We start from the raw sequence: 21432 nt of genomic DNA on the forward strand, positions 1-21432 counted from the left end.
GGAGGAAATTGTACAGACCTGCTTGCATCATATACGTGTACTTGTACAGAGGAATATGATGGGCCACAATGTGATATTCTTAAGCTGGTGACATGCGAAAACAAGCCTTGCAAGACTGGTAGCTTTGCTTGCATTGATGGACACAGTACGCATTAAAGCCACATACATTTGGAATACATAGAAAAAGTCTCAATTATTTTTATCATTATTTTCAGATTCAACAACAGGAAATAATTTCACATGCTCATGCCGACCATCAATGCCGATATCAAGTATGTTTTACGAAAAATTATCCATTTTTATCAAAATGAAAATTTCTCATTTTTTATCGACTTTTCGAAACGATAGGGCACTTTGTGTGATATTCCATTCTGTGCAGTTGACTGTTTGGATCTAATTGGAAGATATCAATGTCGATGCGCTGGAACTGGATTCGAAGGCATTAACTGTAAGTTATTTTTCTTCACAATTGAACAGTGTGCTTTCTTTTGTTTTCTGAGTAAAGTAATTAAGAATTTTATTCATGAAGAAAAAAATTGCATGATAAATAATCTTGTATGAAACACTTTTAGGTGAAACTGATATAAATGAATGTGAGGTGGATCACATTGACTGCGGATGTTGCGGGGATCATATAGGTAAATTACTAATCGTTCTATTTTTACAAGAGAGATCTTCAAATGAAAAGTTTTACTTGTTAGTAGAGTTCAATTTATCTGCAGCACAATTTAAAAAGATAAGATCCTAAAAAAATGTCCCTCTTCAATTCTTAGTTGTAAATCAAAAATTTGAAGAAAAAAACCTATAAACGGCTTTTGAGATTAGTATAGAAACATTTTTTGCCTCAATTCAATGAAAGAGTACCCGAATGAGTAAAAGTTGGCCGTTTTCTCACTTAAAAATCTAATATTATTTCAGTACAAATATGTGGCTACAGGAAAACCTTTTCAAATATTTTGAGCAATACTTGAAAAGCAAAACAAGTATAACATTTCATGATATTCCAATAAAATGATCCCGGATGAGATTCAGCTACCCTGTTGCATTTGTGCTTAGCACATGAGAAAATGGCTCAATTTTTTGAAAATTTATCGAAGTTGGAAATGTAAATACTATTCATTATTCCAATTGACCGAAAAACTTAAAAGATATCATATAAAATTAAAATAAAAGTAAATTGAGAGTTATTATGGGTCACGAATGTGAATTTTTGATTGATTTTGAAAATAAAGTTTTTAACACATTGAGTAAAGAATTGTGTTTAATTGAACTGAATCATTCATTTCGAAAAGTTGTGGAAATAACCTCATTTTCAGCTGTCAATATAGCTTTCTGTCAAATTTGGTTTGACATATGTTAAATGTCGAAGAAATACCAATGAACCAGTTGATACAAATACATTTAAAAAACTAAATATATAAGAAATCGATGACGTTTTACTTTCAACATTTCCATCAAAGGTAGAAATTTGTTATTGAAAGGTAACTTCAATGTACGAGAGTTAATAAGTTTGAGACTTTGAACTACATTAACATACCGTCATTCGTAATTCAATATTAAAAGTGTTGTAACGTGATATTTGACATTCGTTGGCGAAGATTCTCGGTAAAAATGGCTGATAAAACAAATAAATCTCAAAAACCCAAGGAACCATCATTTGTAGTGAAGGCGTACCTATTAGCATATAACTTTGGCCAAGTTTTTGGGTAAATTTTAAATTAAAAGCAGAAATATTGTTAATAAATATTACCCATTTGTTTCCAGTTGGTCATTCATGTTGTATCAGCTCTTCAATTATTATTTAACTGATTTACGTAAAACAACGACTTTGTGGGAGTATATTGGAACGACCGTAGTTATTTTCCAAAATGCTGCAATTCTTGAAGTAAGTGTACATGCAATATCAAAAAAAATGACAAAACCTGCTGACATACGAAATATTTATAGATTGTGCACGCAGCCACGAAAATTGTGCGAACCAACGTTGTTTTGACCACTTTTCAAGTTTTGTCAAGGGTTATGCTAGTTTGTGGAGTTTTACTAGCAACACCAAATGCCATATACTCACCCGGACTTCCACTCGCATTGCTCGCTTGGTCAATCACTGAAATCATACGATATAGTTTTTACGGATTTAATTTGCTTAACATTGTTCCCAGCTTTTTGACTTTCTTACGGTATATTCAATTGCGTATAAACCAAAATAGGCAGTTGATAATAAAAATCTTCTGTTTCAATTACAGGTACACTACATTTATCGTCCTCTACCCGACTGGCGTTACTGGCGAATTGTTATGTCTATTTTGGGCACAACGATATGCTCATAAAAACAAAATCTGGAGCATTGAACTACCGAATAGTTACAACTTTACATTCTCCTATTTCTATTTTCTTTGGATTGTGATGCTTCTGTACATTCCATTGTTCCCGCAATTGTATTTACACATGTTTTCTTTGCGCAGAAAGGTATTGGGATCGGGTGGTGCAAGTGCGCAAAACTCAAAAGTAAAATCAAAATGAGCAACAAAGTTAAATGTTGTGAGCACAATTGTGTATGGAATTACACAAATTTGGTGTATTTATGGTAGTTATTCAATTGACTAAACGATATTATTCGAGCATTTGGTTGACATATTATGTAAGATTTTCTTTTCAACTTATAGAATACACATGTTAAATTTCAAAAGAAAATGTATTGGGCTGGGATTGAAAAAAATATTTACGGTATATATATCAATTTCATATTAAAATTTTGTAAAATTCGAAAGAATTTGGTGTTTATTTGAATTGTTTTTTTTCTGTTTTATTCAAAATTTGTCCAATACTATTAAACAATTTTGTACTTAATTGGCTGATTGAAACATTCATGATTTCGATCAAAGTATTTATTGGGAACAGCTTTGGGTGATTGTATGGCCGCCTTTGCACACTCCATTCCAACCGAAAAGCAAACACTTTCCTCTAAAGCCTTAAGCATAGCTGTGATAAATCCAACACAAAAACTGTCACCCGCACCTGATACATTCACAATACCCGAAAGTTGCTTTGCCCAGTAAAATCTATGTTGTAAATCACTTTTGGCTGACTGCGTTTCATTATATCTAAGATTTGTATCGAAAAATTTAAAATCAGCTGGCGTATTTTTTCGTGTTAATAATACTCCTAATGGTCCCAGCGTTATTATGACGTTATCAATATATTCTGCAAGAAGTTCGGAAGATTTCTTCACTTTTTCGAGCATAATGTTATCTTGGAATAGGTCTTCAATGTTGATGTCATCATTTTGTAATAAAGTCTCGCAACCGAGATGTACTGCAATTGCATCAAGTTCGTAAATATTTGGCGAAGTGAATTTTATCTGTTTAATGAGCTCTTTTGGCAATGTGAAAGGTTTTGTTGCGAGACGCATATCGGTTGGTTCAAAAAATGCTGTAAAATTGGATAAAAAAATAATTAAATTAGTAATTTTTTCATTCATAAGGTTTGAATCGAAAATTCGTAAAGGCAATTCTTATTTTGAATTTCAATTTATCCAACTGGTTAACCATTTTAATACCAACTGTTGAAAATTAAAATTCACCCAAACTTTATTTACTAATGGTGAATCACTATGCACATTACAAAATACGTGCGTATGTGTGTGTGTGTGTATGCCACACACTCATATTTAAGATATTAATGGAGCTCAAAACCTGAACAATAATAACACACATATACTTCAAATGTATGCTTCAATTAGTATGTTTCATTCATTTCAATCAACAAGATGGGTGCACATAACAAAAATCTTCGTGTGGCTTTGGGCCTGTCAATATTCGCCCTAATTTTGATTTTTATTGCATTTGTTTCTCCCTATTGGCTTGTATTTGATGGAAAATTAAAAAATCCAAAGTTTTTGAATCTTGGTAAGTACCTTGAATACTATAGAAAATCAAAAACAGTATTTGGTACACACGAAAAAGGCGGGGTCTTAATTGAGTAAACATAGTGCACAATTGTACACCTCAATTTAAAGAAACATGCATTCTAATTTTTGGAGATAAATTTATAATTGATAATATCATCTATTTTGTAGGTCTATGGACAGTATGTTTCAAAAATTTCACCGATATCCATCGATTTTATGACTATCGTTTTGAAGGATGTATGTGGGTATTTGAGGAAGAATTCTATATCATCCATGACTTCCTTTTGCCGGGTTTCTATATAGCCGTTCAATTTTTCTTCACATTGGCATTCACTTTACTTCTGATATCGATCATACTGACACTTGGTATCTTTGCTTTTACACGAGATGACGATCGCTATATGGTCGTTTTACTCAGCAATGGGGCATCGCAAGTGGCTGGAGGTAAGAGAAACTGTTTGAATTTTACATGATGTGCAGATATCTTAATAATGACATTTTCCAGCGTTATTTGGTTTGATCGCCGTGATCATATTTGGTGCAAGAGGCGATGGAAGAGATTGGATGCCACATTGGGAAAATAATAACATGGGATGGGCTTATGCTTGTGCCTGTGTAGGTGTTTGTACATTGTTACCGAGTGGAGTTCTTTACATGGCCGAGGCGAGAAGAGAACGATATAAGCAATTAAATGAGATCGGTACCCGCGAAGCAAGTGCCTACAGTGTTGGAGAAGATATCCGAAAGTTCGAACAGCGACAACATGGACATACAGATATTTGAAAAATTCATATCTGAAAAACAATTTTATCGATAAGTTTAAAAAACAATTTTTTAATCGAAGAAAAAAGTATTATTCAACATTCCGTCCGTATGACAATAATCAATAAAAATAATTCAATAATTTAAAAATACACAGTCGATCAACGTTGTTTATTTGCATAATTTATATCTTACAAGACTTTTGGAGTTAAGGTTTGCCAACCTCACAAACTATGTTCTGGATAAATGGATAAACTAACACCCACACATACGCACACTTTAAGTTGACTCATTTTACAATACATTCAACAGGAGTATCCAAATTCTGAGTAAGTATGCGTGCGCAATTCAGATGTTGTTTTCATTTTGTGTATAGCTTTTCCATTTGACCTGTTTGATATAAACTAACACCAACTAAAACAATCACACGTATTTAAGCCTACAATACACACTTGCTTGTACCTACATACCAATATATTAAAAAAAAAATCATATTCACGTTGTTGTTAACGACGGTAACGATGCAACAAAATTCAGAGTTAATTTCAGGGCGTGCCAAGGCATTGTAAGCATCTCACTAGAACAAATCTATTGTTTCAAAATATTATTTTTTTAGTAATTCGAGTATCGGCCTAGTCAATGTGAGTCAACAAATTCGTGAATTTCGTTCAAATTAATTTTCAAAAAAACAAATTAATGCAAATGGTTGTGTGGCAAAATGGTTGCAGTTGGTGCATATTAACAAATTCAGCTTTAAATAACAAATCATTGCGAATACATTAAAATGATGAATACTAAATTGTTGTTGACAGTTAAATCGTTCAATAATCATATTCGTTTGTATTAATGAAAGAAGACCCCACGACTTACAAAAAAGAGTGGCATTTTTGGATATATAATTTTTAACAACAAATACTTCGTCATACAATTCTTGAAATTACCCCAGAATAACCTTACTCATGGTGTTTGTGATTCATATTACCTATAACGATTGTTTATATTATTTAGTTACGATTACCACGACCAAATTGATAAAACCAATATAATTTTGAAAACAAAAATGCAAAACCACATTGAATCGTGTTTTTTAATTTTCAAGTATAACTTGAGAATTTTTAATTGTGACCCATATGACATTTAAAGGCTTGAAAAAACGTCCGATGTGATATTTAATCATTGTAAATGAAGTATTGTGTGAAACTAAGAAAAATATGTACACAATAGTTTCCCATTGTAATGTTTTTTTCTTTTTTTATTGTTCTTTTGTTATTGTGTACACGGAAAGTTGCAGTTTTCGAAATATGGTTTTAATTCAATGTATGATAATGGGACAGTGACTTTGAATGAAATACACGCGAGATCATTAGATTATTATTATAATGCATTTTAAACGTCTTGTCGTTTGACAAAGACGAAGCAACTATTTTGAGAAGAAACAACCGTATCTTTTGATAAGTTGAACATTAATATTGAATTTTAGATTGAAAATGAAGCGGAGAACCCTTTCTGGTAGCTGTGGAATTGGCTTGTTTATGATATCGTTCATTTGTGTATTCCTTGCGTTTGCCACACCGAGTTGGATAGTCAGTGATTACAGAATAACAGGAGCAAAGCTAGATCGCCTTGGATTGTGGACACACTGTTTCCGATCACTGGCCGATCCAAATGACGATTACAATAGACGATTTTTCGTCGGATGTCGTTGGGTGTTTGACCCTTTTACAACAGGATATGACGAAATTCGAGGCTTTTTAATTCCACGTATGTTCACTTTTTAAATACCTTTTAACTAACATAAATATCAAAAAAATATACTGTCTTTTTTCAGCATTCATGATTGCGACACAATTTTTCTACACGCTATGCTTTATTGCATCTCTAGTTGGTTTTGGATTAGTCATGTTCTTCTTCCTATGCGCTGGACCGGATCAAAAGTTTTTCGTTAAATTGATAAAAGTAAGCGAAGCAATAAATGCTCTAAAATGGGTTTCTCTTCGAATTAAAATTTGTCATAATGATACAAATAAAAACTTGTTTTTAGGGCACTGGATTTCTATTGTTGGGTGGTGGATCGTGTGGTTGCTTGGGTGTTATTATTTTTGCCATCTGGGGAAATAAGGATAAATGGTTGCCCGAACACGCCAATAACTTCTTCGGTGAGTACATCACAATAAATTCTATGCAATTATAAGATTTCTAACCAATTGTTATATCTTTCTAGGGTGGTCATTCATTTTGGCTGTTATTGGAGCTATTGGATTAGTTGCCTCTTCTGTGCTGTTTTTAACCGAAGCCAATGTACAGCACAAAAAACTAAAACAATTGAAAGATTCACAGGCTCGATTTGAGCTTGAGAGATCAACTAAATAATAAGCACGAACACTGACTACACATTCGCTAATCGATTCACCCAAAGACCGCATATGTTCATAATTCACAGGAATTTCAAAATTGACAATGAAACCGAATTTTGTTACATATATGTAGAAAATCGCGATAGCAACAATAAGTTCTTCTATTGTACAAAGAGAAAAAAATCGAATATCCGCACACCAGAATCTTTGAAGCTAACGAAAGACTTAGATAAAATCGTTACGTATATACGCTGTAGTACACACATTTTTTTTGATGTTGTTTCTTTTAAGATCTTTAGCAGTTACAAACGTACTGTATCCGTCCATTTTTAAAAAATATTTTTAAGCATTATTAATTCGATCATTTTAATCTCAAATTCTTTTTACTTCGAACATTTGAAAAATAATAATAGTTCTGATAAGTTTCCAAACATCGACGTCGAAACTTTTTTAAATCTTTCGGTATATGAAAGCAACCATAAACCCGCTAATCATACATGTAAGAACCATTTGTACAAATAGCGAAGGAGAATAATAAAATTATATATTTTTAAACGTTGAAGTCTTTTTTTCCTCGAAGAAATTGAAATGAAGCTTCCGAACAACGGATTCGTATTACAGGTAGAATGAAATGTGAAAAGACTGAAAGAATTCGGTTGAGACTTACTAAAAGAGTTCATTTCCACAGTTAAAAATATCTCTGTTAATATTAGTATGATCCCATTCGATTTTGATGTATCAGCTCAGTATCTTTCTAACAGTGTTTCATAAATGGATATATATAGCTGCTGGGCTGAGATCGATTTCATCAATGTTAAGATATTTTTGTTGCTCTTCAATTTTTTGCAACAAAGACTAATGAGGAGGTGATTAATTTTCAATTTGTTTATCAACGGTTTTGGTCTTGTAAATTATTGATCATCATGCGATAAAACAACGACAATCGCCTTCATTAAAATTGTTTAAGTTTGAAACTTAATTTCTTGGCCAGATTTATGGAAATATATGATCTATCAATATGAATTGAATCATTATTTTTATTAAACCATTGATAAATTAATGGTTTTCAAAAATCATTTCGTATTAGATCAATCATAGCTATAATTGTTAAGCATAACATACACGTTCGATAAATTTGTGGATATTCCAACTATTCAATAAGATTTATAAAACTAAAATAAAATATAAAATTCAAGCGCTCTCAAATTGTACAAGAACATAATCAGCACTCCCTTTCGTCAAATAGTCAAACTAATTTATCACCATTATTCAAACTTAAATGTTGGCACACTTTGCTTAATTGGATACAAAAGACATAAAATGATCAAATGAATAGTACACACACCTGTATGTGTGTGTATGACATATACGCACCTAAAACCATTTTTATAATTCGAACAGACGAAAATTGTTTTGTTTATTTTATTCCATTAACCGAATATCATTTTTTAAAATAAATTCGTGAAACCAATATGAGTGTGGATGCACCAGAGAAAAATGAATATCCACGAGCGTCACGTAAGAACTATTTTCTTCTTTTCCAAAAGAAATAAACTCTGTTTTCGGCTAGATAATTGGAGTCAAGCCACATTTCTTAGTGGAAAACATTTTGGAAAACAAAATAGAAATGCAAAAGAAAATCTATCAAAAAATTGTATTCACTCCAGTTCTCTTCAACATGATCGAAATAATATGTTATTATTTAAAATTCTCCGCTGATATATTGTGTTTCCTTTTGTGAAATGTGTCCGATAAAATATGTTGGGTTCCATGTATGGGCTACGCCCTAATTGTGTTTTCTTTTGTTGTGAAATTTTTTCAACCAATTCTAATTGCATGTTCTTTTTGTTTGCATTAGGTGGATTGGTGTTTGCGTCGATCGTCACCTATGTTGGTAGCATATTTTTGTTAATGTCGTTTTGTTCACCGTATTGGATTGAGTCATATGATGAATCATTCAGTTCATTCAAAAAAATGGGATTGTGGGAATATTGTTTCAAAGATTTCTACTATCCAAACTACCAGTTCCCGAAAAAGTTTAACGGTTGCCATAATATTTTCAGTTATGTGAGTATTGTGTACAAAGTTCACTTTCCAGAAAAAAAAAAATTGAAAATAATATGAAAAAATTGTATTATTTTCAGGAATACTATATGATTCGAGAGTATTTGCTCCCTGGCTGGCTATTATTTGTGCAAATTTGCATAACTTTGGCCTTTATTTTAACTTTTGGGACATTGGGTTTGTTGGCGCTAGTACTGGTACGATGGCCCCTAAAGTTAGTGCTGCAGTATGAATGGCTAATGACAAAAATATCTCATATTGCACTCGCAGTAGCAAGTATGTTATTTCGTTTTTTACTTAACCAATTTGTTGCATTCTATTTTAGAAATCAAATTTTAATAATAACATTGGTTTCAATTGCAGGTTCATTAATATTTTTGGGAATTCTCATTTTCTGGTTCAATGCATATCGTCGCGATTGGATGATGTATCCAAAATTCAATATTATATCATGGTCATTTGGTTTGGGTGTTGTTGCAATGGCACTATTGGGTGCAGCATCTGCATTGCTATATCGTGAAGCTCTACGTGCCTATGGAAATCGCCATCAAGCCAAAAATTTGGTGATGCAAATGGAAATGCAAGAACCAAGTTTTCATCCATCTCGGTCACTGTCTCGAAGTCTCCACAGTGGTGGATATATATAAGAAAATCCTTTGAACTTTGACATCCAAAATTTGTCACTGCTCAATGAGCAGTGCTCATTATTATTATAACATATGTATTGTAGTTGGTCATTTGTCGATATGTTAATGATCAAACATTTTTTCATCGATGTCTTTTGCAATTTAGTTTCAAAGTAAAAATCGTAATGTTTAGTTTTCAAAACAATTGTGCAAAAACACTTTTCAAAATGATGATTTTGGATAAGTTTCTATGCGTTTTGACAAAGTGCACTTCATATCGCACTTGTTCATTAATGATCTTGAGAAAATAGCTTTTAAATTTTTTTAACCCAATCCGTCCATTGTAAACTTACACACATACAATTTTTTTATATAATAAAAATATAGACATTTACCTGGTTTGTTGTATTTTTTACATAACTCCAGGATCGTTCCCATGCTGTCGATTGGAATATTGGCGTCGAAGATGACAATTGGAGCTGACCTTAGCACTTGTTCATATTTTCGTATCTATCAAATTCAAAAGTAGTTATATTTTTCGTTCGTATCGTTCAAAACTTCAAAAAAGGAATACCATGGAAGAATCGATGGATTGATGAATATCCATGTTCGCTAACGTAATTTTTGAATCACCAGCTTTGTCTAAAACAATGATGCATGTGGCCGTTGATTGCTCCGCATCAATTTCCAGACATTCTTGACAATCAGCTGAGAGTAAACTTTTCAATATTTCACCATTCTAGAACCAAATAGATAGACAAGCTTCTTTAGAAACGTCAGCTAAAAATTCAACGATCCCTACTATTAATTGCTTTATTCATCACTCAAGAAAGTGGGGAATTAGAATCACCTTATCATTCCCAATCTTTGATATAAATTTAACTTGTCCGTGTAATTTGCATAGCCCTTCAGCCATATTTCTCCCCACTCCACCTCCCGAGTTAGGCAAGAATTTGGTACGATACGTTGCGCCATCGAGCTGAAATTGCGATTAAAAATAACGAAATCCTCAATTTAAAAATTTAAAGTAGTATTTACCTTGACTTGGTCATCTTCAATGATACATTTCATATCTAGAATCGAACCGCCGACAACAACAGGTACCACAGCATTTTTAATGTGGTTTGGTAATGCGTAATGTGCCTCATTGGGTTGAATATTCTGCTTGATTTTAGATAGTTCAACGGCTATTTGAGCAGCAACACGGGCATTGTTTTTGATTAACGCAATATTTGTATTTAAACTTTGATTGTTTGTAATTTTTCCAATCACACTCAATAAATATGGCGTGATTTCCTTGCCCTGGATGTTACTCGATTTGGCATTTTGTAAGGCATCTTCGATCGCAGCATCTATATCCTTGCCTGATTGAATACATGCAATTTTTCTATTTTATAACGGAAATTTCATAATTAGTATAGTCGTTACTTGCCATTCATTGCATATTCTTCAGGAACAGGAACAGCAATTAAAATGCTCGAATTCAAATTCAAAGTTTTCGATGTTATAATCAATTTGGCCGCTTCAATTGGACTATTAATATTATATGGTGCTTTGAAACCACTTTTTCTTGAAAAAAATGCCGGAAAATCTTTTTCATCTGTTCCATATGTTGTGACGCACACTCCTTGCGTTTCCTTTGTTGAAAAATGATGTTCACATAATAATTATGAAATAAGAATGAATTCAGTTAACTTACTAAATACTCTAAGGTTTTTGGTATGTCCAAAATTGATTTGACTCCGCTTGAAACAATGGCCATGGAAGAGCGTCCCAATTCGGTTAGATCGGCAGATATGTCCAAAGTTTTATCAAAATCGCGATGCACACCACCAATTCCGCCAGTGGCAAAAATATCGATTCCAACGGAATTTGCAATCAAACTGATGATGATTTTAAAATAAATCGAAACGTCAAGACGACCACATTTTAAGTCACATTTAAAATAATTTCACATACCTTGTAGCCGATACCGTTGTTCCACCGTTCAAACCTTTGCTCAAAACATAGGCCAAGTCGCGTCTGGATGTTTTCACAGTCGGAACGTTCTTAGATCCTTTTCCCAAAACTTCAAAGTGCTCATCAGAAAGACCGACTTTAATTCTACCATTTAGAATTGCAATCGTTGCTGGAATCGATCCCTATCCCAATGAATGTGTTAACTTTTACGGCAAAAGGATATGTCAAATCGAATAAATACCTGATTGCGCACGATATCTTCAACTTCTTGTGCCGTTTGCACATTTTGCGGATAAGGCATTCCATGACTAATGATTGTTGATTCCAAAGCAACAATTGGTTTATTTGCTTTCAACAAGTCCAAAATATCAGGCCGAACATCGACCAGTGAGTTAAATTGACGAGTATACTGTCGAATGTGTTTTATACTATTTTGCAGGCGAAACATATTTTTAATTAAAAATGCAGACTCAACAGAACGGAGTACATGAAATGTCACATTAACTTCTTATCAGCTATCAAGTGTGAGTCGATAGATTATTTGAATTCAAAGAAAGTAAACAAATTTTTTGGTTATGTTACACAGACTTTTTTTTACCGAAATGACAGTTATCAACGAATCGTTGCGATGAAAAAGTAGCGCTTACTTTGCTCGAAATAGTGGTTAAATATGAAGTATAGAGTATGAAACTTAGTACCAAATACTGAAATAAATATTTCCCTGGATACACTCGTTTAAAAAAACACACAGTAAAGTATATGATTTCATGGTGTTTATTTGATTCGTAAAAATGTATGAATTTGATTTTGGATAACTAATTTTTGAAAAAAGTGATTATAGTAATACTGAGCTAGATCTTTATATGATTTAACAAAAACATTGGAATTGTATAAATTGACATTGTCACTGGTTCGAGATTATCATTGATATGCCCATCGCTTTATTCGGATCTTTGTAACTTTTGCGGTTGATCAACAGCAAATCGAGAAAAGTCATTCATAACATCGTTGTATGTGTCGCCTTCTCCGCTTCCATGTTCCTCCATTCGTATTTCTTCATTTAATCGCGTCAGTCTCAACCTATCGCATGTAATTAAACAATAATTTTATAAATCAAAAACAACCATTTTCGAACTATATTTTTTCATAGTTTTCTGATTTGATCAACAAAAGCAAAAAAGAAAATACTCACAATGTTACTATGTCGGCATTGGCCTTGTCAACAGCAATGTCAATAGGTTTCTTCCCATCATTGGAAGTCACATCATGTTTAGCTTGGTGTTTTAAAAGTAGATAGGCTTGTGCAGTGAATCCTCTTTGTGTTGCTAAATGAAGTGGTGTATATCCTTGATCATCAACTGCATTTATTTCAAATCCATTCAAGATTAGAAACTCACATGCAGTGACTGAATTCTGTAAATAATTGGAAGACAAACATATTTATCAATCTATTCAATGACATTCAAAAACCCAAATTTTAAATACTATTTTGAAAAAACACAAACCGATAAAATGGCTTGATGAAGTGGCGCACGTTTGGAGTCGTTTAGATTTGACCAACTCTTAGAAGCACCACTTGCAAGAGCATAACACATAACAGGCAAATTGTGCACAATTGTCGATCTATATAACAGTGTGTCGCTATTAAAGTTTTCTAATGTTTCCTCAATTGGTTTATGTAGCCAATCATCATCATCGTCTGATGAATTATCGTCTGAAAATTCGTCAATAGCCCGATTTGAATCAATTGATATTTCACTGCCTGATGTGTCATCCGTCGTTGTTGAGTACTTTTCCGCTTTCTCTACCCTTAGTTTAATTCGTTTACGTCGTATATGACGTACAAACCATCCATCATCTCTGAACACAATATACTGTAGTACGTTTGATTTTTTTTGATCCGAAACACAATTCACATTTGATATCACGAATGCTTTGTCAATATACTTGGCTTTAATCCAAGCTTCGCGCTTGGAATTATCACAATCGCTTGTTGCTCGTCGTATTTGCATTGTTTGAGATTCACTATCCGACACATCCTGATGTTCCGTATAATTCGCTTCATATATGTCATTTATGACATCATTCCCCAGTTCCTTCATAACTATGGAACGAAACCAATCGAGAATGATCAAGTTGAAAGAACGAAGTAAAAACAAAATGACGAAGATGGAAGAGACTTACCTTTAACAATTTCCGGCTCCCAACCGTCCAAAGTTAATGAACGTACTTTACTGTAATGAACTCCCAAACTGCGATGAACTCCGGAACACAAAATACAGAGCGTAATACCAAGATTTATTGAAGCCCATCGGGGGTTGATGGAACCACAATCACAACAATTTTCGTTTCCCGGAATTTTATAGAATTCTTCGCAATTTCTGAAACGAAATTCAATTGCACAAAATTAATTTCAATACACCACAAATACAAATGGATCATACATTTTTTGAATTCGTTTTGCACCTGGTGGTGGCAAAGAGGCATTTATTGGATTTAGACTAGGATCTCCATCCTCATTCTTCGCTATGGCGGCATCAATACGTTTATGTAACGCACTTATCCAAGCATTTAATACTTCATTTGAGTCCGCTTGTAATGTGTGACTTCTATTTTAAATCAAAAGAAAAAAGTAATAAGACTTCAATGCTCCCATTTGAATTGTGAAACAAATTCCTACTTGTTTGGAGAAATCACTTCAAAACAAAATCGTCGATCAGAGTCATTTATTGGCCTAACTGTACACAATCGAAGATCCTCTTCCATTACCGTTGGCACTTCCTCTTTGTCTCGCTTGCTAAATGAATGGAACGAATATTGTTATTTACACAATTTCAAACAAAGTAAAAGCGCTTTTATGCGGTGTCATTTTCAATACATACACATAAAGTAGTTGATTGTCACGCATATAAAACCATCGTCGATTCCATGTTTTGAATCCTTTCGAAGTCCGTTTAAAAAGATAACCTTCAAACTTGTTAATAGCTGGTGTGTTAGCTGGAGTTTCAGAAAACTGCGAAACACTCAAGTGACGATTTTGCATGGTTTTTTCCAGTTGACCTGATTCAAATTGCATTGTTGAAATCTTTCAGAACAAGAAAAAGTTTGTTATTGTGATAAAAGAAATAGTTGGCGTCTTTATCTCTGACTCTACTTACCTCATTACTAAAACCTTTAAAATAGTCTTCAAAATCCTTACATAAATCGTAGCCCTGGTGGTAGAATGTGTTACATGCTTGATAGTAGCTTAGCAGCTGCAAACAAATTGAAAAATGTAATTTTAATAGTTCGAAAAATTCCATAAACTTATATGCATGTATACGTAACAAACTTACCGTTGATAAAATTTCATGCATTTTTTTCGACTGAATGGAAGTCAGAGAATAAACGTAATCTAACGCTATATGCTTAAAGCATGACGAAGAAGCACTCAAGGTATTTACGGCGTCTGACACCTCTATCGAACGATTTTTATTTGCTTGTGCATTTCGAACTAATGCCGCGTCATACGTTTCGGATACTTTACAAAAATGGGCCCGAGTCTCTTTTACATTTTTAACGTCGCTTTTGACGAATGATGTCAAATTTTTTAGAATTATACAGCTGGCTTGATCCAATAAAATCGTTTGGAATTTATTCATTTCCTACACAAAACCAAAAAGATAGAGAAAAAGACATGACTCAATAAATGACTCAGTAGCAAGTTTTATGCTTCATTCAAGTATACCTGGAAACACGTTATTATTTTATTGAGTGCATTTTGTGCGACTTTATTTTCCTTAAAATGTGAATGTAATTCCCATAATGATGTCGCAAATACACTAAACGAATAGTAAAAATTAATTCATTGATTATTATTGTTTTTGTTGTTTATAAATTTAAATTCATTATTTATTCACCTTTGATTCTTGACATAGTCTTTCCCGCTATCAATCATAAGGGCACATAGTTTTAAAGTTCGGTCTAACTTTTGTTCCAAATGTTCGATAGATGCTTCTTCGTCCTCTAAATATTTCCTTTATTCAACAAAAAAAAAATTAAATGAAAAATAAATTTAGAAAGTTTTGACACAATTCTTGTGAATTTGAGTGGAATATTAGCAAAAAAAATTATACCGAAAAGTTGGGGAATCACGTAAACATTCATTATATTCGATACGCGGCATGATGAATATTTTATCTTATAACTTAAGAATGGAATGCATTGAGTGTGTTTTTCTTGGTAGAGATAAATCAGTTTTGTTTTTTTTTTCACTTTTTACTTTAAATCTTTGTCTATGTTTTTTTTGTGTAAAATTATACAATTGTCTGAAATAATATGTGTGTCAAAATGGATGAGATTATACAAATATAGAATGCAAATTTAAACAGGACTTTCACATTTATTTATCAAACAAAAACTATAAAAACATTGTGATTAACCACAAACATAACTAATACTATTTTAACATTCACTTAAATTCTCATCTTGTCATTTGATTACAATCTCAAATTACTCACTTTATTGCAAAAAATTGCGATACACTGTACAATTGACACTTCTGACGTTTCATGTTGCGTCCACAGACAACTTCATATAATCCCAAAATAATATTGAAATAAAAAAAATTGACACAATCATTCGAAATACAAACAATCACGTGAAATAACACAGAACGGGCATTTTTTCATTTTGGAGGTGCTTTTTAATTTTTTTCGATTAATTCGAAAGGTGAGTATTTGATTCTTTAACATAAGGAACATTTAGTTTCTTTAGTTTAATATATATGGTGTTGTTGATTTTGATTTACAAACTTGAGAAAGCCTTCGATTTGTGTGTAAATACCAATAACATGTTTTTTTTAAATTCAAACTAAAAAAAAATAATAATCGAAACATATTCCCTCTTTTCATGACATAATACAGAAAAATATTCCTTCTGATAATCATTAACATATGTGTACAATTATTTTTTGTAGGTAAAACTAAAGAACAGAAGGTTGTGCATAAACAAGAGCGATTGGATATGGGTGGAAAACGTAAATCAGTTGAATCAACTTCTGCGGAGGCGATAGATAATGTTGGCCAAGAACAATTGCAACCAAAATATGATCCAAAAACTGAAAAACTAATTTGGAAACAAGCATCATCGGCACTTCTCTATCTCTTGTTCTACAGTATTCTGATGTTTACGTTGCCTTTTGGGGCTTTTTTTGGAACAAGACACGTACTACATGAACATACGCATCTGCCAGAATTTACCATCACAGCGCTGTCAGTCACATCATCAGTAATCACCGTTTGGATTATCATTGCATGCTATGCCATTAAGGCTTATTGTGAAAAAGATGTTATCATTCCCAGTGAAAAAGGTTCAAAGAAACAAAAATAATTCGAAATAAAAAGAATAAATTTAGAAAGTCAGTCCAAATTTATTATCATTTATTTATTAATTTTTTTCTACAAAACTCATTGCTATCAAAATGAGAAGAGATAAGAACAGTTGAATGTTCATATTAATTTGAGTTTGCCGGAAGACCAGCAGATATTTCAGACTCAATGCCACAATGGTCATGACCTCTGAGAATTTTAAAGAAGCCATTGTTACCCCAGTCGGTGTTCCATGAGTTGCCAATTAACCAATAATCGACGCCATTCTCTACGCCCCAACCCAAAATTCGAATTGCATGACCGCCAAGTGCTTTTCCATGTACGTGTTGATAAACACCTAAACGAAAAAATAAACGATCATTTTTATTTCAATACTTTCTTCAATTTGGTAAAAATCAAAGAAATACCTGATTTGTAGCTAAGTAAATCTTCAAAAACTGTGAATGCTCCTTCGACTGGTCCGTTTTCATAGATTTCTTGACGAATTTCATCTGTATTCTTTCCGATTGAATATGATTTTTTACCGTAATGTTTGTCTTTATTGTATGGAACGGTATAATCACTGTTGCATTGTTTCGCGCATTTTGGAGTTTTTCCACCTTCTCCTATTGTGAAAAAAAAGAAACGAGTTAAAATCGAGTTTGTTTAAAAATTGTAGTTTTTTTGTAGATCACCTTCGCAAGGTCCACGGGTACCGTTGACATGATGTTCGCATGGTGCTATTTGATACGGTTGGCAGCCTTGATGAGAGCCATATGCACCACCCGAAACAATACCTACAGCGAAAAAATGCAAAATATATGTTAAAAAAAAATTGAAAACCAAAATCATTTTATTTTGAGTGATCTCACCTTTGTGCACCCAATAGCTCCAAGCTGCTCCAGGAAAGCCTACATTTACAATTTCGATAATGTAATTTTATTTAGATAATAACATAATGTAGTGTTAAGAGTAAAACTTTACCTCCATTACAACCAAAGCCGCAAGTATGACAACATGACACAAGATCTTCTGCCGAATAACGGAAATTTGACTTGCCACCACTATGGATACATTCTCTGTCGCTCATTGCCTCAACCGCACCTAAAGTTATTGATAATCATATTATTATAAATGGAATTATTAACAAATGCCAGAAACCGACCGAATGCCCAGCAGGAACCGCAACTGCCTTGATCTCTAATTTCTTGGATAGTCGGGCAGTTAGGCCAATTGACTCGTGAGTCAAAGTTTTCCGGTAAATCGGCACGAATGCTGGATAGCATTTTTGGCTCATTTAGATAGTTTTTCGAATCCGGATGTACGCCCATCAAACTCTGTAGGTAAGTTTTTGGTGTCGATGAATGAAAATTTCGGCCGGCCTTTGAAGAATTAAAGAAAAAAAATATTAGTCACATATCCATTATGAACACGAAAATATTCAACCGTCTTAATTAATGGAGATATATTTATTGAAATGAAGGATAATTTAACGAAAACAAGAATGAAAATGGAAATAGTCCTTGGACTAGTCTGCTATCATCCAATTAGGCATTCATTCAATATAACAAGTAATATGTACTGCGTATAACTCACCTTCCATGTAGTTGCTTTTTGATTAATAATTTCAATAAATTCATCGGATAATGGGTCATCAATACCATCAGCAAGTACAGTTGCTAAGGTAAAAACCAACAAAATACAAATTGCTCGCATTTTGATCGTTTAAAACTTTTTCAATTCTCTTAATGAACTTTGAGTTTGCAAATAAATTTTAATACGCAGAAAACACTAATCACTTTCGAGATCAAACTGTGACTTGCATTCTATTTTCACAACAAAGACAACAACATACACATGAAGTTGGCTACAGATGACCTAAACAAACAATAAACATAAATAAACGGCAATACCAAATGTAGATACACCATTATGTTGAATGTAGACCAAATCGAAAAAATATACCATTTATTTCAACATATATATTTAAATTTTATATTTTGTTCACAAAAAAAGGTCAAGTTAAAATTAAAAGCTGAAATTAAAAAGTTTATTGTTTCGAAATTGAATTAAAAGAATCATTGAAACAACATAGTCTAAAGAATGATTTCGTTTTTGTAGCTTCGGGTCAGTTCTTTGTGCGGCAAAACGATGGAGTTTAATAACACTTTTTCTGGTGCTACTGTAACAAAGCAACCCAAAATTGTAATCGATGGATTCAATTTTCCTTCGCTGAAAGAAAAATTGTTGAGTTGAAAATAACTGAATTGCCATTTTTACTAGAATAGGTATAAGATTAAGATCAAACCTGTTGAATAACGATGGATTTTCCATTTTTGCAAATGGTTTGTTCGGATCTACATGAGAAAAAGATGAGAAATGATGCTAAATTATTCTTATATTGCGAAGTTTAGAAAATTATTTTTACCAGGGTCTGATGGCGTTCCTTCTACTCGAGCCCAACTTCCAATTTGTGAATTGCGGCCAACTGTAACATAAGTAGATATGTAAGTAAATCGATTTCGACAGTGATTCCAAAAATCACTAACCAATGCTGTGTAAAATGAGTGTATGATCATTAACAGATGCATTATCAAGGATGATTGATTCACGTATTCGAACACCAGCACCAATAACAACATTCGACATAATTGATACATTTGGGCCAAGTACTGCCGTCTCGTGAATCGTTGCAGATGGATGTATGAAAACATCACCAATGATTTCACAACCAAATTGGCCACTATGCTTTGCTAATCTATCTGAATTGGTGCGCTTGTACAAATCAAGGAACCGTCGATTTGCATAAATGGCACTTCCAGCTGTTTTGATTTGTGACCACCAATTAGTCACTGGTAATGCAAACAATTTTCCAGTTCCAGCCAATTTAGTTAAACATTCTCGTTCCCATTCAATGTAACCTGGATCACGATTTTGTCCATTACCATTCGACTGATAATTCATTTCGCGTGAATGAAAAACTTGAGAAATTTCACTAAACACATCCATTGAACAAATGTAAATTCCACAATTTATGAATGTGGACACATATGAGCTCGGCTTCTCTACATAATGATTAACACATCCAGTTTTCGAATCGATGACCAAGCAACCGTAATGAATAGATTGTTGTTTAGTTGCCTCGGTGCTCATTATTGAAATGATTGCATCTGAACCTTTGGATTTGTGGAAATCGTACAGTGCTTTTAGTGTAAAGTCGGAACATACATCACCATTTAAAACGAAAAATCCTTCAGGATTGCCGGATCTAATTTGATCTCTAAAGTGATACATTCCACCCGCAGTGCCAAGCATTGTGAATTCTTGCAAATAGCTTTAAGTTTTGAAAAATAAAAATAACTTCAAACACAATTCACAATAGAGAACTACTACAGAACACTTACCGTATGCTGACACTGTACGTATTTTGCATATCGGCTACAAATCGTTCCATTTGTGCGGCTGGATAATATCCAATGACCAGAATTTCTTTGAGCTCTTTTATTTGAACGCATGCTTCTATGTGATGTTGAATGATCGAGCGACCAGCAATCGGGAACAGTGGTTTTGGTAAGTCAAGTGATAGTGGTCGAAAGCGAGTTCCTATCAATTGTGCAAATTGCAAAGAAAATGTTGGAGTTCAAAATAGGTGCACCAGTAAAAAGCAATATTTAAAAATCAAACCTTTTTGCGGACCCCCAACGAGAATTACGGCTTTTAACATTGTAGATTATTTTATTTTATTCTATTTTCAATAACAAATTTGTGCTTCTTACGTATTGTTATCTTTTATTGTTGAAATAGTCGTGGCACGGTGACGTTTCTTTTATTTACCGAACAAAATTTTGACATTATTTTTTATAGGTAAACACTTGCTGAATGTCAAAGTCATTTTGAGTGCTGAATTGCGCGAGCATATTTGCTGAATCAACTCCCTTTTTCATGGGGTCGTTTTTTAAACTCATTCATACCATTCAATATAATATAATAGAATTCAAAATAAAAACTTTTTGTTAAACTTTGAAATAATTTTGCTTTTATTGTCATTATTCAGATGTGAAAAAATGCCCAAACTAAAACACTGACTCCAAACTCAGATGAAACGTTTTTTTTATATAATTATGATGAGATGTGAATGAAAACAAAAACAAAGTCCATTTTTAAAACATTTTCTTTATTCGGAAAATTAGAAGATTGAGTGTCTAACCTCTGATTGTGCTGAAGCGGGAAACAATTAATTTAAATTTGCGGCCAAAGTCATAGTAAGCATATTTGACTTTTTTCAAATTTCTAATAATAATCCTTCGTCCTTAACGATTTTCTTTTCGAATAACTGTCACTGCTGCCGACGAGGATTGGTTTCACATGCTTATCGCAATACGGAGAAATAAGAATTGGGTTTATATACGTCA

General features: G+C 33.0%; 8 protein-coding genes across 11 annotated transcripts; 4 read left to right on the top strand and 4 right to left on the bottom strand.

The window, feature by feature from the left end:
• Positions 1-1410: 1410 nt before the first annotated feature.
• LOC116342436 (very-long-chain (3R)-3-hydroxyacyl-CoA dehydratase hpo-8) lies at positions 1411-2731 on the top strand. 2 transcript variants are annotated; one of them, XR_004201246.1, is made up of 5 exons: positions 1411-1706; positions 1765-1885; positions 1948-2177; positions 2244-2584; positions 2664-2711. XR_004201246.1 is itself a non-coding variant. In XM_031770045.1 (4 exons), the coding sequence occupies exons 1-4, from the start codon at positions 1612-1614 to the stop codon at positions 2518-2520; spliced, it is 723 nt and encodes a 240-aa protein (XP_031625905.1). In that variant the 5' UTR covers positions 1411-1611; the 3' UTR covers positions 2521-2731. The 2 variants fall into 2 exon arrangements, 1 of the variants encoding a protein (XP_031625905.1); XM_031770045.1 differs by having other exon boundaries at positions 2244-2731.
• Positions 2732-2762: 31 nt separating this feature from the next.
• On the bottom strand, positions 2763-12201 carry LOC116342433 (pseudouridine-metabolizing bifunctional protein C1861.05). Its single transcript, XM_031770041.1, has 9 exons — positions 11914-12201; positions 11673-11854; positions 11413-11596; positions 11146-11350; positions 10752-11077; positions 10564-10692; positions 10288-10452; positions 10109-10223; positions 2763-3429 (listed from the first exon to the last, which is right to left on the bottom strand). Exons 1-9 carry the CDS (start codon positions 12118-12120, stop codon positions 2828-2830), a joined length of 2115 nt encoding a protein of 704 aa, XP_031625901.1. The 5' UTR covers positions 12121-12201; the 3' UTR covers positions 2763-2827.
• Positions 3733-4828, top strand: LOC116342438. Its single transcript, XM_031770049.1, has 3 exons — positions 3733-3905; positions 4076-4351; positions 4413-4828. The coding sequence occupies exons 1-3, from the start codon at positions 3767-3769 to the stop codon at positions 4688-4690; spliced, it is 693 nt and encodes a 230-aa protein (XP_031625909.1). The 5' UTR covers positions 3733-3766; the 3' UTR covers positions 4691-4828.
• On the top strand, positions 5105-7582 carry LOC116342437. Of its 3 annotated transcripts, none has more exons than XM_031770046.1 (5): positions 5105-5234; positions 6150-6430; positions 6498-6625; positions 6711-6825; positions 6891-7582. In XM_031770046.1, the coding sequence occupies exons 1-5, from the start codon at positions 5191-5193 to the stop codon at positions 7037-7039; spliced, it is 717 nt and encodes a 238-aa protein (XP_031625906.1). In that variant the 5' UTR covers positions 5105-5190; the 3' UTR covers positions 7040-7582. The 3 variants fall into 3 exon arrangements, with proteins under 3 accessions (XP_031625906.1, XP_031625908.1, XP_031625907.1); XM_031770048.1 differs by having other exon boundaries at positions 5169-5310; XM_031770047.1 differs by lacking the exon at positions 5105-5234 and adding an exon at positions 5614-5633.
• Positions 8384-10112, top strand: LOC116342435. Its single transcript, XM_031770044.1, has 4 exons — positions 8384-8541; positions 8882-9090; positions 9168-9363; positions 9451-10112. The coding sequence occupies exons 1-4, from the start codon at positions 8496-8498 to the stop codon at positions 9732-9734; spliced, it is 735 nt and encodes a 244-aa protein (XP_031625904.1). The 5' UTR covers positions 8384-8495; the 3' UTR covers positions 9735-10112.
• Positions 12202-12428: 227 nt separating the features above from the next.
• Positions 12429-16110, bottom strand: LOC116342432 (arf-GAP with coiled-coil, ANK repeat and PH domain-containing protein 2). Its single transcript, XM_031770040.1, has 12 exons — positions 15788-16110; positions 15572-15688; positions 15400-15493; positions 15008-15316; positions 14831-14926; positions 14555-14757; positions 14353-14469; positions 14117-14281; positions 13857-14053; positions 13178-13776; positions 12865-13085; positions 12429-12752 (listed from the first exon to the last, which is right to left on the bottom strand). The coding sequence occupies exons 1-12, from the start codon at positions 15835-15837 to the stop codon at positions 12614-12616; spliced, it is 2307 nt and encodes a 768-aa protein (XP_031625900.1). The 5' UTR covers positions 15838-16110; the 3' UTR covers positions 12429-12613.
• Positions 16111-17062: 952 nt separating this feature from the next.
• LOC116342434 (cathepsin B) lies at positions 17063-18863 on the bottom strand. Its single transcript, XM_031770043.1, has 7 exons — positions 18617-18863; positions 18186-18402; positions 18005-18124; positions 17893-17931; positions 17716-17817; positions 17449-17646; positions 17063-17378 (listed from the first exon to the last, which is right to left on the bottom strand). Exons 1-7 carry the CDS (start codon positions 18734-18736, stop codon positions 17167-17169), a joined length of 1008 nt encoding a protein of 335 aa, XP_031625903.1. The 5' UTR covers positions 18737-18863; the 3' UTR covers positions 17063-17166.
• A 179-nt stretch (positions 18864-19042) lies between these two features.
• LOC116342427 (mannose-1-phosphate guanyltransferase alpha-A) lies at positions 19043-20842 on the bottom strand. Its single transcript, XM_031770033.1, has 6 exons — positions 20705-20842; positions 20425-20623; positions 19570-20354; positions 19449-19508; positions 19329-19377; positions 19043-19252 (listed from the first exon to the last, which is right to left on the bottom strand). Exons 1-6 carry the CDS (start codon positions 20742-20744, stop codon positions 19117-19119), a joined length of 1269 nt encoding a protein of 422 aa, XP_031625893.1. The 5' UTR covers positions 20745-20842; the 3' UTR covers positions 19043-19116.
• Between the last annotated feature and the right edge of the window lie 590 nt (positions 20843-21432).

This window comes from Contarinia nasturtii, unplaced genomic scaffold (genome assembly GCF_009176525.2).
Source record: "Contarinia nasturtii isolate CC-2019 unplaced genomic scaffold, AAFC_CNas_1.1 Cnas_scaffold_864, whole genome shotgun sequence".
In the NCBI taxonomy this organism is placed as follows: Eukaryota; Metazoa; Arthropoda; class Insecta; order Diptera; family Cecidomyiidae; genus Contarinia; species Contarinia nasturtii.